This window comes from Martes martes (assembly GCF_963455335.1).
Source record: "Martes martes genome assembly, chromosome: 2".
NCBI classification, from domain to species: Eukaryota; Metazoa; Chordata; class Mammalia; order Carnivora; family Mustelidae; genus Martes; species Martes martes.
The window spans coordinates 137,636,919-137,655,809 of NC_137889.1; the positions used below are offsets into that span (position 1 = coordinate 137,636,919).

Consider the following 18,891-nt stretch of genomic DNA (forward strand, 5'->3'; position numbering starts at 1 on the left):
GTGCTGTTTTGATCTTGTTCTTTTGTTTGTTGGCTTATTCTACCTTTACCTTCTGATACTGCAAGATGATCCAGATTCACCTTGTACTTTCTCCACCTCCACCTTGGGAAAAAACCACTTATCCAAGTAATTTTATTACTTTATATTGGAAAATGGAATTTAAAATCAATATGTGGATGCTAGGTGTATTCATTGCTTCTGGTGTATGACTGCGTCTAGGTACTCTTAGTGCACAGAGCTGGGGAATATACGGATGCAGACCTTTCATGTGCTTTCCACCTGTGTGTGTATGTTACACATCCTAACCACAGTTATATAGAAACAAAAGTTTATACCCATATATCTGCTTCCAGTTTATTCAATCCTTCCTCTTTCTTTATTGTAACTTCTTTCTCAGCCAGGGAGAAACTTAGCTCTACCTACAAAATACCTATTCGTTTAACCAGAGTGTAGCTGTAATTTCAAAATTACCACTTTGTACTTACATGAGAAACAATTTATGATCAAAAGCACCGTGTCCCCTGCTTTTCGAAAGTCCGCCTAATTCCACTTTGCTTTCACATTAGTACTTTTCCCGTAGCCAAAAGAAGAGGATTTTTGCTTTTACAAAAACAGGCAGAAGCTAAAATAGCTTTCACTGTCTATGTTGCAATGAGCCCTTATAAAGGCAGCTTGCATTCTAAGCAATGAGAGGGACCCAGCTGAGCTGTTTTTTTCCCCCTGGGGAACTGCACTCACTCAGCATCCAGCTCCCAACTCCCGTATACTGGAAATGCAACTGTGAGCATTGGAGTTTTATCTGCATTTATTTTGTGCCTCTATTAGTAAGATGTGTCCTCAGGTGTGTATGCATTATGCATTTTGATCACATATATAACCAGGATCAGTGGCATGCATAGTGTATTTGACACCAGGGCAAATCATTTTTTAATGCACTGTCACCCATCCAACAAAATAAATATTAGTAATAATCAGGTAAAAGTCAGTAACAATCATTTTCCTAATTTGATCTTTAGCTTTAAAACTAATAATGTAAAAAACCAAGACATTTCATTTTTAAAGATATTTCTGAAATTCAATAAAATATTACATATATGAACAAAAATGTGCATTTTCAAAGAGTAAATGGTAGACCTCCCAGTCTACCTTATGTTAATGTTTCAAATGTTAAAGACAAGAACTTCATTCAGGTGGTTCTGCAGAGAGACAATCCGGATGACCCAAGTTTTGACTTTGTCTTTTGCAATTGCTGCGCAATCATAGTTTGTTTTGAATCTAATGCTTTTGTGTAGGAACATACAGTGTAACAGGAGTTGGAGGCATACATTTTAACAATTCTGGACTGTAAGGAACTTACATGTAGAAGACGAACACATGTAACTGAGTCCACCTTTGTCAGAGACCAACCATAGAACTAGGAGTTCTCTGAATTCACCTTTTACATAACACACAGAGTTTATTAGAGGATATGTACTAAAATGGCTGGTGTGATGCTGACATCTATTACCAAAATTAACAATATTAAAATGATCAATATTGACTATGTCAATTGTTCAGAATGTAAACCAAGATAAGACGTTTGGGAAAGGTTATTTGCCCATTGACATTATTTAGAATTTCTAGGGCAGAGTTAGAATAAAAATCAGGCCATCTTTTCATCTTCTTTTTTTTCTCTCCAGTCGTTTTTGTTGTAACACTCTCTATGGACAAGGCATTCTCTAATTTCCTTCACCCGGGGCAGAATGTTCCTACCTCCTCACCCGTGGTATGTCACTGCCTAAAAGCGGAATGGCGGGTCATGGGGTATGTGTAATGTTCAGCTTAGTATATATGGCCCACATCTGTCTGCACAGATGTGTAGAAATCTGTAGATTTCTACCAGTATGTGAGACTTCCAGCTGTTCCTTACTTTATTACCAATTTTTTGACCTGTCAGGTTTTCAATGTCAACCATTCTACCTATATGTTTCTCAGTATGGCTTTAGTTTGCATTTGCCAAATGACTAAAGAGGATAAGTACTCTACATACTTTTGGATATCTTTTTTTGCACCCCTAATTGGATTACCTGACATATTTTCTTTAAATGATTTACATATTGGCCCGCCTGGGTGGCTCAGTGGGTTAAGCCTCTGCCTTCAGCTCAGGTCATGATCCCAGGGCCCTGGGATCGAGTCCTGCACTGGGCTCTCTGCTCAGCGGGGAGCCTGCTTCTCCTCATCTCTCTCTGTCTCTCTGCCTACTTGTGTTATCTCTCTCTGTCAAATAAAAAAATAAAATCTTAAAAAAAATAAATAAATGATTTACATATTCTGGGAACAAGTACTTTGCTGATTGTAAATATTATAAATACCTTCTCCCATTCTGCTTTTTTCTTTCAATGCTCTTACTGATATCATTTGTTGAATAGAAGTTCATTTAAAAGTAATTGCCATTTGTTAACATTTTGTTCATGGTTAGTGCTTTTATGTTCTCCTTAGGACAGAAATTCTTCATTTTAACAAAGACAGATTTATCAATGTTTTCTTTGATGGTTAGGGCTATTGTGTCCTGTTTGAGAAACCTTTACCTACTGCTAGTTATAAAGATGATCTTCATTAGTATGTAGATGCTTTAATCCTATTAAAAATATTTATTTATTTTAGAGAGAGAGAATATGTGTGATCAGGCAGAAGGGCAGAGGGAGAGGGAGAGAAAGAATCTCAAGCAGACTCCCTGCCAAGCACAGAGCCCATCTTGGGGCTCCATCTCACGACCCTGAGATCACAGGAGACAATTTCCTAGTGCCATTTAATGAATGTACCATCTTTCCCTACTTCTCTGCACTTTTCATCTAAACTAGCACTAATACCGAATTACCTTCCTTGTGCATTAAATATTTGTATTTCAGTGTATGTGTACTTTTTGTTCAATGTATGAAAGTTTGCTTTGATTTTTTAGTACTCTTTTAGTACTCTTTGCATTTCCATGTAAAGTTTAGAATCAACTTGCCAAAATACCTGCTGGGATTTTGCTTGGGATTGTTTTGAACCTATAGCGTTGAGGTCTTGTGTGTTTTTTGTTATATTGATTCTACTGCATTTGATATGCAGTTGAAAATTGTGTATTTTGAAAAGTTGTATTTCCTACTTTTCATCTACTAGTATATGGAAATATAATTGCTTTCTCTTCACTTATGTCGAATGATTAGGTAAATTCATTTCTTAATTCTAATATTTTATTTCTAATTTTAAAAAATCCACATGAAAATCATATAATCATGTTTCATTTCATTGTTTAGAATTCATAACACACACATTCTTTTCTTTTTGTGCTGGTCAGGATCTTAGATACAGTTCCAAAGCGTGGAGAGGAAGGAACATATTTTTCAGGTGCATAATACGAATATCTCACCATTCAGTATGCTCTAAGTTTTCCAGATATCTCTTTATCAGGTAAAACAAATTCCTTTTCACTTCCAGTTTGTTGAATTTTACTCTATATTTTTTTGGCGTCTCTTGAGGTACCATGTGATTTTACTCTTTTATTCTTTAAGTGTGGTTAATTCTCAGTGTGTTTTTGGTGTTGACTGAAACACTAAATATTGACTGAAACCTGAATATTATACCAACCTTGCATTCCTTGAATAAACTCAGCTTCTTTGTGATACATTTTTTCAAATATCCTAATTGATTCAGCTGTTGATATTCTGTGCAGATATTTATTTATGACGGTAAGTATCACTGACCAGAGATTATCTTTTCTTGTAATAGTTTTTCAGGTATCCTGATCACAATTATGCTGGCTTCAAAGAACATGTTTGAAAAGTGTTCTATTCTTTATATCCTTTAGAAGAGTTTTTGTAAGATTGGTGGTTTTTCTTCCTTTCATTTTTAAACAGGTTTATTGGATATAAATTTTATTCAATATATGGCACTTAAAGTGTATGATTTGATGGTTTTTTATCTATCTATCTATCTATCTATCATCTAACCACCTATCATCAGTCTTATTCTATTGACCTATCTATATCATGGAGTCATTGGCACAATTAAGGTAATTTACCACCCTCAAAAGTTTTTGGTGCCCTTTTGTAATGCATTTCTCATCTCCAACCTTTGTCTTTAGGCACACACCTAGTTTATTTATATTCCTACAGGCTAGTTTGTATTTTCTATAATTTATATAAATACAATCATACAGTATGTGGTCTAGTTTTATTTGCTTCTTACACTCAACATAATTACTTTGAGATTTATCGACATTTTTGCAGCACTTGGTATAGTAAGTCTTTTCAACTTTGGCCATTCTAGTAGGTGTGTGGTGGTATCTCTTTGTGGTTTTAATTTGCATTTTATGATTTTAAAATTTTAATTAATTTTTAAAAATTGGCATACAATCTAAAAAACTGACACAGAGTAAAAGTCACTCTTAATTTTTTACAGATCATGGATTTTGACAAATGCATAGTGTACACTATGTACTACCAAAATCAAGATACAGAACAGTTCAATTACATCCAAAAATTTCAACATGCTATCCCTTTTCTGTCAAACCTCTTCTCACATGCAGTTCTTGCCAACCACTGACCTTTCTTCTGTTCCTACAGTTTTTGTTTTCCAAAATGCCATGTAAATGAAAGCATAGAGAATGTGATCTTTTGGGTCTGACTTTTTTTATGTAGTGAAATGAACATGAGATTCGTCAGTATCTTTGTGTAAAGAAATAGTCCATGCTTTTATGTTGCTGAAGAGTGTTACAATGTATGGATGTGTCACAGTTTCTTTACCCATTCAGTGGTTGAAGGATATTTGCCTTGTTTCCAGGTTTGGGTAGTTATAAAGTGTCCATAAACATTCATGTATAGGTTTCTATGTGAATATACATTTTTATTTTTCTTGGGTAAATACCTGAGAGTAAGGTGATTGGGTTATGCACTCACCATGTGTTAACTGTTTAGGAAACCATCAAACTATCTTTCAAAGTAGCTGTGTCCCTGTGCATTCCCACCAGTGGCAATGTATGAGAATTCCAGTTGCTCCACATACTCAGATGGTATCTCATTATGGTTTTGATTTGCGATTCCATAGTGATTAATAATGTTGAACATTATTCATGCCAACATTCATTTCTTTGCCAGCCATATATTTCCCTTGGCAAGGTGTCTATTCAAATCTTTTGCTCATGATTTTTAAAATGGAATAGCTTGTTTTCCTATGGTTGAACATTGAGAGTTACTCATATTGTGGGTTGTAAATCCTTTGTTAGATATACGATTTGCAAGTATTTTCCTCTAGTCTGTGGCGAGGCTTTCTTTCGCTTATCAATGTTAAATGCAAAACAAAAGTTTCCAATTTCAATAAAGTTAAATTAATTAATTATTTTACTTTTATGATTTGTGTTTATGCTATTGTATCTAGGAACTGTTTACCCAATCCAAACTCCAAAATATTTTCCCCTATGGTTTTGTCTAGAAGTTTAATAATTTTACATTGACATTTTGATTAATTGTTGTAAGGTGGAAAGGTATCCATGAAGGCTTTTTGCATATGAACATCCAATTGTTCAAGTGCTATTTACTGAAAAAACTATCCTTGTATTAATTGACTTACCTTTGTGCCTTTGTAGATGGTATTGTTTATTACATTTAAATGGATTATTGTCAGAAATAGATAAATGCAATTCATTTTTGTATATTGATCTTGTTGATTCAACCTTGTTGAATTCATTGATTACTTCTTTGCAATTACTTTGTATTGCTTTGTAATTACTTTATATTACTTTTTAATTCCTTTTTTCTTGTCTCATTTTGATCTCAGGGTAATACTGGCCTCATGGAAATAGTTGGGAAATAGTCCCTCTTGTCAATTTTCTAAAAGAAAATGTCATATCTGTAGGTAGGCAAATAACAAATACCAGAAAAAGGAAGCAACATATTGGCTAAACTCTGTGTATCTGGTTGTGTCCATGCTCACCAAATAAAAAGTTGCTTAAGGAATGGCAAGTTGTATAAAGGATTATAAGCAAACACAAAAGTTATCTTAGAGGATGCTCCTCATCTAAAAACATGAATCAGTTGAAAGGATGTTTAACTCTCTATTTTATTTCTCTTGAAAAAAGAAAATCAGTTCAAGTTCATGCTTTTCTTTAGGAACAAGTCAGGGGCTTCTGGAATAAAACCATATTCTAGAGGCAATGCCTGTTTCAGAGAATCCTGGCATCAGATGAATTCACTTCTTGTCCATGAAGTTGACCAGGGACATGCACAGAGAGAGTTGTGCTATCTTCAGTTTACATATTGCCCAAATGAAAAATAACAATGAATGGATTCATTCAGGGTTAATGGCAAATCCAGAAACCATTAAACCTCTTGCCTCCCACTGTAGTATTATAGTTGTTTCCTTAGTTACATTTATTTCTGTGAAATGACTTTTCATTTTTATCCTATTAGTGACTTTAGAGTCTAACTCCAAATAAAATGCAATTTTACAGTAAAGTAATTCTTATCAAAAGCAGGCTGCTTCTCCTGTAACCCTACCTCTTAATGGTTGAGCCTTGCGGGTCCTGGTCACAGGCCTCTTTCCCATTGCTTCTCACCCCCAGATGATGTGGGTGTCCACTTTTCCTGTGTCTCTTCCTTTGTGGCGTTGCTCTTTGCCAATGCCATTTAATGTGGAGAGTTGTCCTTTGAGGTGCCACACATCACCTGCGATAGCAGTGGAAAGGTGGCCTACATCAGCCCCTCAGAGCCTCTTCCCAGGACAGTGAGTGGACAGAGTCCTTCTGGGGATTCACATGCTTGCTGGGAGAGAAAGCATCTCTTTTTTTCTCATGAGACTTACGTCAAAATACTATGTAAGCCTGGAACTGGGAGAGACTTCTGGAATATTACACTAAGAGGAAAGAACACCACTCTCCCGCACCCGGCACTCCCCCCACCAAAAAAATTCATGGGTGTGGGAATAGAGACAGAGAAGATAGAAATGAGAGAGAGAGAGAGAGAGAGAGAGTAGGAATGAGAAAGAGAACAAAAATTATCATTTAAATATCAGGTGACAGATGTGCCTAAAGCCTCAACCTTGCTCTTTTTCCGTTGATGAGTCGAGAAATTGCCTTTTGGGGATGCCTGGGTGGCTCAGTCCGTTAAGCATCTGCCCTAGGCTCAGGTCACGATCCCAGCATCCTAGGATTGAGCCTTGTGTCCAGCTTTCTGCTCCTTGCGGAGCCTGCTTCTCTCTTTCCCTCTGCCCCTCCCCCTGCTTGTGCTCTCTCTTGTCTCTGTCAAATCAGTCCACCCATCGATCAATCAATCTTAAAAAAAAAAAAAAAAAAGAAAGTGCCTTTTGTTTCAGTTAGTTAAGTTTTTGCCACTTTCGGCCAACAAGTGCTGACCACCATTCCAAGTGTTTGCATTCATTTGCACCTGCTGACAGCTTACACTCCTCTATTCCCACTTTAGACTCTTTTCTGATCCCTAGACTCATCTCCATGGGCAAACCCGAATTTCTGCTTGGATTTGGATGACTTAGGCAGTTAGACCTTCCATGTTTGAAGCCAAACAACTGGTTTTCCCACAGACCAACTCCCCCACCTTCTGCATCTCCACATGTCACCACCACTTCCCTGTCACTCGCATCCCCTCGAGCTCCCCCCTCACCAGTCCTCCAGCAAGTCCTGCTATTCTCACTCCTGGAACGTTCCATGGATCTCTCTGCTTCTCTCTGTTTCTACTGTCTCTGCCCCAGTCTAGCACCATCGCTCACTGCCTGCGCTTTCCTTCTAGCTGCTTCGCCACTTTCACTTTTGGTTCCTCATGATCCAGCCTCTGCGCTGCTCCTGAAGGGATCCTTTAAAAATGTAAACTAGTCACTTTTGTTCCCCTGCTTGGAACTTTGCAATTGCTTCTAATTGCACATAAGACAAAGCTTGAATTCCCTTTCCTGGTCTGGAAGCCTTTCTCTAAGCCTAATCTCATCTCTCCCCCAGCCCTGTACTCTGTGGTTCATGCGCTGACCCCAGGCACACTGTCTGTGCTTGTACCTCCCTCCCTTTCCTTGAGCATCCTCCCCCTTTATGGCTTCATCTAAGTGATGTCTTCTCAGAGATCATCCTGGACCCCCTACCTAACGCAAGGGTACCTCTCACCTACACCATGATTCTCTGCCAGAATACCTAGATTATACATTTCCTATCAAGCATGATAAACTAATCATTACATTTTTGTTTTGTTAGTTGGTTTCCCTTTTGTCTGCTTCCACCACTAGACTGGACAGTGAGGTCTGTGAATGGAAGAACCAAGCCTCTTGCCTGCTGCTAACCATGATGCTCCAGCTGCCTGCCAGAAACACACACACTCTAAAGTATCTGCTAAATGAATCAAAGAAGAAATGTACAAATGAACGAACTCTACAGGGCATAGTAAGGAAAGTTTAGAATAGTGGAGACTCATTCCATTTAGAGTGATGTGGGAAGACTGCTTTGGAATAAGAAGCATATGAGTTAAACTTGGAGCAATAGTTTGGGGGAATGGTGGGAAAAAGGAAATAGTTCAGAGAAAACCTAGGAGAGAGAGACAGAGAGACTGTGTGTGTGTGTGTGTGTGTGTGTGTGTGTGTCTGAGGGACATGTTGTGTATGCTGGCTCCTAGTGTGGTTACCTACGGAGGACAGAGGTGCAGGAGATAGAAAGTCAGCCTTGGTAGGGAAGGTGAGGCCAAATCATGGATGTCATTGAACACCACACTTCATTTAGCTTGGACAAGCTATAGTTCTGAGGATAACAAAGGCTGTGTACAAAAGTAATAGCTGTGGTCAGAAGAAAGGGAAGTAACAGGAGGTGATGTGGTGGTAAAATGTATAGCTCTAGTGACCAAGGGAACGTTGAAATGTTGATGGAGATGGATGAGTTAAAGCTGACTGGAGCTTGTAAACCTGTGTGACTGGGGCACAGATGCATGAACAGACAGGAAAGCTGAGAGGGCTGTGTGTGACCTGGGAGGTATGAACACCCCCAAACAGATACATTCAAAAATGGCCAAACAATATTGGAAAAGGTGGCACAAGAGCTCAGCTGAAAAATCAAAGATAACTCAGTTGATCAGCAACAACTACTGAAAAGAAATGTATTGAGTACGTCTTATAGACTGACGGTATCACCAGTCAGTGTTTAGTGTGGGGAAAGAACCCAGTCTGGTTATTTCTAGCAGAGAAAAAAAATTGAATGTGTGTAATATGGAGAATTTGATGTTTATTTAATCATGGGAGTGGCTAGAGGAACTTCATGTCCCAAGCAGACTCTTGTCAAGCTTCTGGCCTCAAGCACCTCTGGTCCAGTTGTCAGAAATTACTCTTGGCACCTACAGGCCTGGAAAACGCTCTGCCGTGACCACTGTGAAGGTCACAGCCATCCCTAGTGGCAAGCTGGGGAACCGGCAGTAGAAATGGGAATCCAACTGCTGCTCCTGCTAGGGCAGAAGGGGTCAATCCCCTCCCACTCCTGGCTGTCTTCCTTCTGCCTTCCAAATATGGTGCCGGGAGGGTCTCAACAGCAGAACCCCAGATATCCTGAATTGTCACGGTGAATGTCCTGAGAACATAGAGTTCTTAGTCCGCCAACCCTTTATTTGCAGATGATGGGGCTTCAGGGGACTAAACTGGGAATGGGTGCTGGGTGTCACACTGGGCACGGGGCAAAGGGCTAGACATACACTTTCGCACCTCCTTTTCACCAAGAAATACTAAGTAAGTCCTACTACAACCCTCATTCTACAGATCAGAGCAGGAAGATGTAGAGGAACTTGACGTGTGTCTGCATTCAGTTGGGGGAGCCAAGATCTGCATCCAGACACTGTGACTTCAACACCCACATTCTTTAGCCGGTGTTTGGTTTTCTCCTGAACTAAACTTTTGGGCAATTCCTAAATGGAAGGAACAGGCAAGGGAAGTAGACGCAGTAACTGAGCCTAAAGAATATTTAGGAGAGCATGCTCAGGTCAGAGGAAGGGAATAATCCACAAGGGACGTGGTGGTTGATGGTCGGTTGGTTTAAAAACTGAGAAGCCACCTGACTAAGCAAAAAGCAGATCATTATCACCCTTGCTATCACTAAACTCTATAACCAAGGGCTCTAGCAGCAAAGTCATATGGATTAGGAAGTGGAAAGTTCTTAACATTTGAACACCACATTCCTGGTATTCTACCCCAATATGCTTTCATGATCTCCCTTTTCACTTAATATTTACTTAAAAAACTGGTTCTTCAGTCACCCTGATTCATCAGGACCATCGGGAGAAGAGAGAACTCGGTGTTTGTTGCTATAGGGACCCACAGAATCATGCCATATGGCTATTTTTGCTTTGAGTGGGAGCTGGTTTGATACCCTGATTCTACCCTCTGGAGATACCAAAACACGGCCCTGGAACACATTTTCTGAGTCCCTGTTGTGTGCTGACTTTGAGTGGGAATGTCACTTACAACAGTCAAGGTACCTTTGCGTGGAGGTTTAAGACAGCAGAGCACTCCCGCTTCTGGTTTGATGGCAGGCAGCATTTCGCCCTAATTCATTATGCATTGTCCCACCATGAGGCTACCTACGGACTGTTCCCGCTCAGATGTAGAAAGACATGTTAGTACGAACATATATTAATGATGATGACATGACAGAAGGGGAATGTTTCTTGCTGCAGGATCAGCAATGTTCTTGAAATGCTCCAGATGGCAAAACTCCATTCTTTTTTTACATGCAAACAGGGGCCTCGTTTGGTAAATTTTTTGGCAACAAGATATAATTACAACTTTGGAATGTGTGTTCTAGTATCAGCTACTCTAATGAGTTATGAATGATCAGATCCAACTAGCCTGTAAGGAGTTAGTTCGTGTGCTCAAGTGACTCCACCAGCATCTGGGCTACAAAGATCAGTGATTTGCCCAGTGTTGAAGCATTGACATCTGGTTCTTGAACTTTTTTCCTAGACCATGGCTGATCTTATTCCTACAGAATAACAACCCTTAAGGATACATTCTGCTAGTGAATATGAGACTAACCTAAAATCGATGTAAAATTTGCACTGTAATTGTGGTCTAGCCAAAAACTAGTCTACTGTCTTTGAATGATTATTTCGGACACTCTTCTGCTATATAAATTAGCTTTTAGACATTGCTACACTGATGAAAATGAAAAAAAAAAATGTGTGATAGGGAGAAAAAGACGGAAACAGAAAAAATAAAAATCACATTTATTTAAACAAAAATATACACACAGTGTACAATGAATATGGTTTACACGGAACAACAAAATAAAATGATTTTTCTTCAAATGCCAGTATAATATGATCTAACCTGTCTCTGCCCCATTTCCTAGGAATACACACTATTGGTTCATCTAGAAGATATACTTAACATAAAAAGAAAACAAATGCCACCATTTCAGATAAGTACCACAAGAGTCTGAAAATTAGATGTTAGGTTAAACATATAATAAAATATTCACATGAGAAGTATATGTGTACAAAGAACACACTTGTGCAGGGAAATGGGAGTGTCTCTCCACTTACACATCTGTGGAGCCTGCCTTTGAAAAGTTTGAAAAGTCCTTTGACATGAAATATTGTTTTAATATTGACAGTGATATAAAAACATCATAGGACCTATATCGATGGGAAAGCAATCTTGCTAATATGTGCGTCAATATTGCCTGCTAGACAATGAAATCGTACTAAGTGATCATTAGAGTTGGACTGCTGGATTATGTATGTCCTTTTGTGACTGTAGAGTCATTTCAGTAATTTTAGGAAGCCTGTGAATATATTCATGCTATGAGTAGGAAAGAGCAACATCATCTAAAAGAACTAATTTACTAAAAGATAAACAAGGTCTGGCTTATCAGGCACCATTGCTTGTGTTAGGTCTTATCTTTCTTGATATTCACTCTCCAGGGACTGTACTTCATTGTCTTTTTTCTTTTTTGATTTATAATTCTAAATGTTCACATAATCTATGATATTCAAGCTGAGGACAGCTAATTGCATGTACAATTTATTTTTTGGCTGATATTACCTTACAATTTTTTCTTACCTCCTTGGTACTAGTAGCCAGAGAGGCTTTGTTTCTTTGACATCAGAAATACTTTAGACTCTCTTACGTGCTTAGAAATAAGATTCGAAGACTGATTAATGTGCACCATGACTCAAAGCAAAAATCCAAATTTCCATACCTTAGCTTGATACCTAGTTGGTTCACAATATTTTATCTAAACATTCATTTTATTTTCTTCTTCTTAAAGATAGTTTTGCTATAGGTAGCATCTGTGTGGGTAGAAAGTTCTAACTTAGAACTGCCAAAGAAACAAAGGATATGATATATTGGGACTTTCTTTGTAAAGCAATAAAATATAAATATGGGGGGGAAAGCATAGCTTCTGCCGACTGCAGCTGAGCTAAATGAATGTCAATTCACACTAAAATTGTCAATCAACCACACAACGCTCAGCAAATCATTCTCTTCAGTGGTGCATAATTTGTAAGGCCTCCAGCTATTAGGGCTGCTTTGTGTTCAACAGGCTCGCTTCCCTCCCTAACTGCTGATCATGGTTTTTCTCGGGCCAGTTTCTTAAATCTGTGATAAACATTAATTTATTTCCTAAAGATTACAAAAGGTGCCCTGCATATTGAATTAGACAACTGATATGCCATCCTGCTTGGAAATCAAACATCTAAAATGTCTGTAGTGTTCTAGCATGCATACGGTCAGGGTTTAATTTGCCTAATCTAACAGTGTGGATTTCAACCGAACTATACTTACTAGAATCTGGACACAGTGATATGGTACCATTTTTCCTGCTTTTAGAAAATGCTAAAACTATAAACTTAAAAACTTGTACTAAAGCACATTTTCAGTGATATTCTAATTAGGCTAACATTTCTCTGAATTTAGCCCATGGTTGTTATTGCTTATGCTAAGGCTGCATTGCTAAGATTTCCCTTGCAGAACATCAAGAGAGATACATTTTTAAATGTATCTGTATGAGTATATAATTTAATTATGAGGAACATATAAACATTAAATATTACTTACAGTCTGATAGGTGGCTTTAAAAAGGGGAACAACCAAAACAAAATTGTAGCCACTGAAGATGCCTGATTGCACTTAATACCATATTAATACTTTCATAATGTTTTCAGTTATTTGTTGTTTGCTGGAGAAAAAAAGGTGGCATTCAGTTGTATGCTGGTAAATGTTTAATAACTGGTTTTCCAGGAATTAAAGGTCCCAGTTTGCAGCACTGGGTCATTTTTGGAAGTAAATACTCCCACTGTGGTCAATTTCAAGCTCCCCACCTGATGTTCCTGTCTGTGGAGTCAGGAGGAGGTGCACAGTAGCCCATGATGAATACAGTGTTTCCACTGTGCAGAGACAATGGACATAAAAAACCTCAGAAGCACAGGTAAAGAGTAAAATGAAGGAAAACAATTAGGAAGTAGTAAGTTTTGCTCATGTTCCTTGTTTTTAATAAAATGTATTTAATTGCTTTTGATTTAATAATTTAATAATTCATGATGGTGTGTTTAACAACCAGCTCACAAATTTCCTGAAAATTTAATGAGAGTCAGTTCTAGTGCACCGCTGGTATCCTTTCTCCTTGGTTCATGCATCATACTTTACACGAGCAGGGACTTGATTTGTTGGGAAGAAAAGCATTACTCCATACAGATCTTTTTCTTTTCCACTCAGAGTCTTATTTTATGCAAAATACCATACGTAGTGGAGGGGGAAAAGGGGGGGAAAAGGAAAGTATCTTCCACCCAGATGCTGGCTTTTAAGACTTCACAGATTTTCAGAACAAAAACAGGGATCTGTCTTATGAAGTAAGAACTGGAGGTTAGTCACATGTTATACTGCTCTAATTAGTTAGTTGGTCATTTTAGCACAATTTGTCAGCAGGATCAAATTGTGGCTCTGACTCCTGGGATTACTGGACTGACTAAACACCAAAGGACTGTTTTGGCAGGATACAGACAAGATCCAAGATGATATTTACAAAGAAAAAAAAGAAAAACCAACCACCCACATGAGAAATTAATGAATGCATCCAAATGTGGGTCTGCTTCAATCAAATATTTGAAACTTTAATGTTGAGCTGTTTCGTAGAACATTTTCAGGCTCTGGGTCTTTTGTCACTGGGTCAAACATAATCAAGATTTCACCTTCCCTTGTTTTTAAATATGTTTTCTGTAGAGCTCTGCAAACAGCTCTACAGAATTGATATCTGCACTTGATAACTGCATTAGAGGGAAACATATTTTTAGCCAAAAAATTTTTTATCTTGTTTGGAAATGTCATTTTCTTGGTTCAGTTTCTGGCTCAATCTGATCTCTTGAAATAGGTCTGCTAGTGTATATTTTAAATAAAAAGAGAGAGAGAGGAAAGCATGACTGGGCTGTGTTTGTACAAAGGAGGTTTAAAAACTTTCTAACATTTGGTCTTTGATCTAGGAAGCTGCAGAAAGTTAAGAAATAGTGAGATAGATTTCCAACAGTACTTGGAATAGCTCTCAGGAAGGGAGCAGTATTGCTGTCGGTATGAAACATGAATTTTCTTGGTTAGATCCACTTTTAACAGTATGCACAGATACAGGCTTTGTAAAGGGAAAGGCAGATGACTCTGCTAATAATTAAAGAAAACTTCTACGCATTTGTATTGCAGTAATCTCTAGCCTTTGAGACTTCTCTATCAGAACTTACTAAAAAAGAAAGAAAATATATCTTTGGGATATCTTCCCCAAATAGAAGACCCTACTTATTGATTTTCTATTTAATAAATATTTTTTTCTGTATGTGAGTCAAGAGTTCTCATTTTTAAAAATACAAACAAAAATGACTTTATAAGAGTATTTACAAGATGATACATTTTCATTTAAGGTCTCTTGGAACACAGACCACTCTTTGATATACTGAATGAGGCTTCATTGTTACTCAAGGAAACCTGTCATCCCAACCTCTTTATCTTAAATCCAATGGGATCATAGAAATAACCCCAAATCCTATCATTTTCAAATGAAATTGACCAATTCAAAAATTATATTTAATCACTGAAATGGAGAATGAAGCATAAGGGAGAACACCAAGAAACTTGGTCTGTAAATAGATTCATAGTACACAGCATCTTTTTATTTAAAAACCTGGAAACTGTTTGTAGATGACCTCAAATACAATGCCCACAAGTCACTAGCTAAAATAATGGATTGAAAATTCTAGTATGAAAGGCACCCAACAGTTATCGAAAATTTGTAGTAATCTGAAAAACCCAACATGAACCTAGAGATCTGTTTGGAGTCCTTAGTTCAACAGACATCTTAGCCAAGAAGCTGTCACACTAGCTATGAAAAAAACCCATAATATCATCCACTGAATGTGGGCACAGCCAGGAGATGTCTATGTAACAGCCCTCCAGCATTTCCAAGGGGAGATTTATGCTCTGGATAGCGTATTCTTCCAATGAGTGAGGAAAAAGAATAAACTCTTAACATCTGGAGAAAACAGGTTTCATTTATTCAGACCATTATACTCCAAGGCTCAATTCTGGCAATAAATGCCAAATTCTATTTCACTAACTAGCATTCTCCCACAATTTTCACGTATATTTTTAGCATGGCAATTTGGAGAATAGACAATCCACAGGCCAGGAAGGTAAGAAGAGATTGTAATCATGGTTCTAAAATTATCTAGCTGGATGGCTGGGGTGCATCTCTTCCTGGTGCTTTAATTTACCCAATTACATTGGCCTTACAAGATGATCTCCAAAGCAATTTCTAATTTGGAATTTTGGAAAACCTATGGTGCAATTTTCTGGAGAATAAATTCCAAATTCAGGTTACCAGAAATAATTGTTTGAGTTTATCATTAGTTATGGCTGCATAGGTCTTAAAATGTTTATTCACACATAGTCATCTATGCCAGACATGCATACTTCCACCATTTATATTCTGTAACAAGAGGACTATTGGGAAACATCACAAAGATAGTTTATTGACTCTTATGAACTTGGCTACATAAAGTTCAGGCTGATGGGGATTTTCACATTTGACATCAGCAGGCTGATCATCTTTCATTTCCTTGCAGTAGCTGTTCCTCGTGGTGTTTTTTCTACTAAACTATTCAACTTTGTCTATCACCATAATTTCTATCACATGACTCTCGTCAGAGTTTTGAAAAGATACCATGTTGTGGAAAAGTCTCTCACCGTGTTGCTAACACTGTCATCTACCTGTGCGGGAGGACTGGTCTCCTCTCGCCCAGAGGACCCAAGTCTTTATAAGCACACCTGCAACCCGCTTCTGCCGTCAAGTTCATGCGTTGATGTTACCGAATTTTAATTCACTGGAAAAATATTTTCCAAGTCCCACAAATGGACTCTAAGGTTATACGTAAGAACGGCTGTGGAATAACATGTCTGAGTCTCCCTCCCCTTTACCCCTCTCTAGTCTTCGCTTTGGAGGTCAAGCGCCCCTCTTTGAGTCACCTGTCCTACCTCTGTGGCAGCCTACATTTCCTCAGAATGCCTCTGGCTGAGGGACTCCATGAATGAAATGTCCCCGTCCTGAGCTGATCTCAGCCAGCGAGGGGCGATGCATTGAGACCGAGAACTAGAATCACAACGTTACTTGAGATTTTATAAATGGATTTCTTTCAGAGTAATATGCTAACAGCTAATTCAAATAATGCTTAGATCTGGGCAAACATCCCTGATCACCTCCCTCCACAAATTCGTGACAGTAAAAAAGTTAAAAGGGTGGAGATTATCCGACTGAAGCGTGTTTGTGTTCCTGTTTATTTGCATGTTGGTAAAGTTAGGTGTCAGCTTTTCCATAAGTCCCCTCTGGAGGTCGGTAGTACTTGGGGAAAGCCATCAGCTGTAGCATGTTGAAAGCATACTTCCTGCATTTGACATTCTTCAGTACATTCTCTATGCGGCATCCTTCTCTGGTGAAAGGGGAAAAAGTACAACTTCATGAAACACAGAATAAATAAATATGCTTTATTTGTTCAATGCAGAGTTGCAGCAACAGTCCAAGTAAAAATAACAAAGATTCAACTCTACATTTTTTTTTTTTTCCACAAATGATGATACATCTTACAAAGTTAAATCCTAGGCCAGGCCCAATACCGTTATTGCCCTCGGAAAGAGATGATTCAAGTCTCTTTGCTCTTAACAGATATTTAAGGTTTAATAAACTCTTTAAATATAATTTGCTCCACAATACAGCTTCACTTTAGTCTCATAAATATATCTGCCTTTTTTTTTTTAAATAACTTTTCCACAAATTAACTTCTCAGTCTCTTTAAAACACATTAAAATCTACATGTAGCCCTAAGGATGCAGGTTCTAAGAATAAGGCATTTAATTGATTAAGTCTGGCCCTATAGATTTTTAAAGGAAAACTTCATCTCTATTTTACTTCATTATTTTAGCTGTGCAATGAAGAGAAGAATGGCTTTCCCAACAGCCTGGTCCAAGTCTCCGCTTTATAAAGGAAGGGGGCTTGTGCACAGACAGTACAAAAGTCACAGGTGCTGAAAATGGCGTGTGGGACACGAACAAGACCTGGTTAAAAAGAATAGAAAAGTACTCCGAGAGCCAAATCAACCCAAACAATAGTTACAAACAGGTTAATTTAATTACAAAACATAAAGAGCCACTCTCTCCATAAAATAGTGTGACAGTGAAGGGCCAATTGAAGCCAAGAACTAACATAACTCACAGGTTAAGGAATCAAACAGAAGGTTCTATCAGCGGACAGCAACAATGATATTAGCACAGTGGAAATCAAGTCTGGAACCTCCCATGTCTCTAAGACTTGTCTCAGGGTTTTAGCGCATTGTGCCAATTCATTCTTAATTGTTTTTGATAAACTGAATGGACAGAGAAACGGGAGGTGCAGAACTTCAAGCTTTCAGGATTCTGTTCTTTGTCTTATTCCAAAGACAGTAATTTAAAACTTCTTTTGAGCTAGTTAACAGTGGGAAACACTTTTCCATGAACAAAAGAGCAAAATAATTCCCTTAATGCATAGTACTTCTTTTTGTAGATTTTTAGGAAAAACAAACAAAACACTTACAATTCAAACATTTGGGTTTTGTTTTTTTTTTAAATTCTGTGAATTTGAAAATGTAGAAATATTACAGCATCACCCCCCACCCCGTAATTTAAAGTTCATTGTCATTTGTAGAAAAGAAAGGAATACAACATAAAACTTATTGGTATTTGGCTAATAGTAACGCAAGACTTAGAATAAGCCACACAACTAGCAGGTGTGAGCTGACAAGCAGCAAGGCGACAGGATAGAAGTGTCGAGAAGTTGGCTTGTTATCAGTTAGACAGCCTGTTTCGGGATCATCGGATTCATTCAGTGCTCCCTGGGTTTGTCTGCTGTTAAACAGGGGTGGGGAGGGGGAGTCAGGGGAGAAAAGAAAATAGTATAGCATTCACAGAGGAAAGAAACTCAACCTTAAATATCCTGAAATACAACACATTATGTTACATAACACAGCTGTTTCAGATGGAGTTTTTATGCTAAACAGCCCCCAAAGCATCCTGCTCATCTTTTTCTTCCTGTACTACATTGACAACTGCATTTAAAAAAAAAAAAAAAAGGAGGTTCCTTTTGCTTTTTGTGCAAGAGGGAACAGAGAGACACCAAGATGATATCCACGTGGGCTGAATGTGTATGTACCGGGAAGAGTCAATCGCATAAGCATAACAGCACCAATCAATAAGACTACATGAATAAAACTAAAATATGGATCAACCCATAAAAAATAATCTGGTAAATACATCTTCGGAAAACGAAATGAGAAACACAGTATGTAGTGAAGCAAACGGACATTCCTGGCACATTGAAACATGCCATTTATTGTCAGT

The 18,891-nt window shown here is 38.0% G+C and overlaps 1 protein-coding gene across 1 annotated transcript in view; it reads right to left on the reverse strand.

Moving 5' to 3' along the window:
• Positions 1 to 14,302: 14,302 nt before the first annotated feature.
• INPP4B (inositol polyphosphate-4-phosphatase type II B) overlaps positions 14,303 to 18,891 on the reverse strand; it is a 348,151-nt gene continuing 343,562 nt past the window's right edge. Inside the window, exon 21 of the mRNA XM_080797020.1 lies at positions 14,303 to 16,952. Within this exon, the coding sequence (XP_080653146.1) occupies positions 16,820 to 16,952 (133 nt within the window). The 3' untranslated portion in view covers positions 14,303 to 16,819. The remainder of the gene's footprint in view (positions 16,953 to 18,891) is intronic.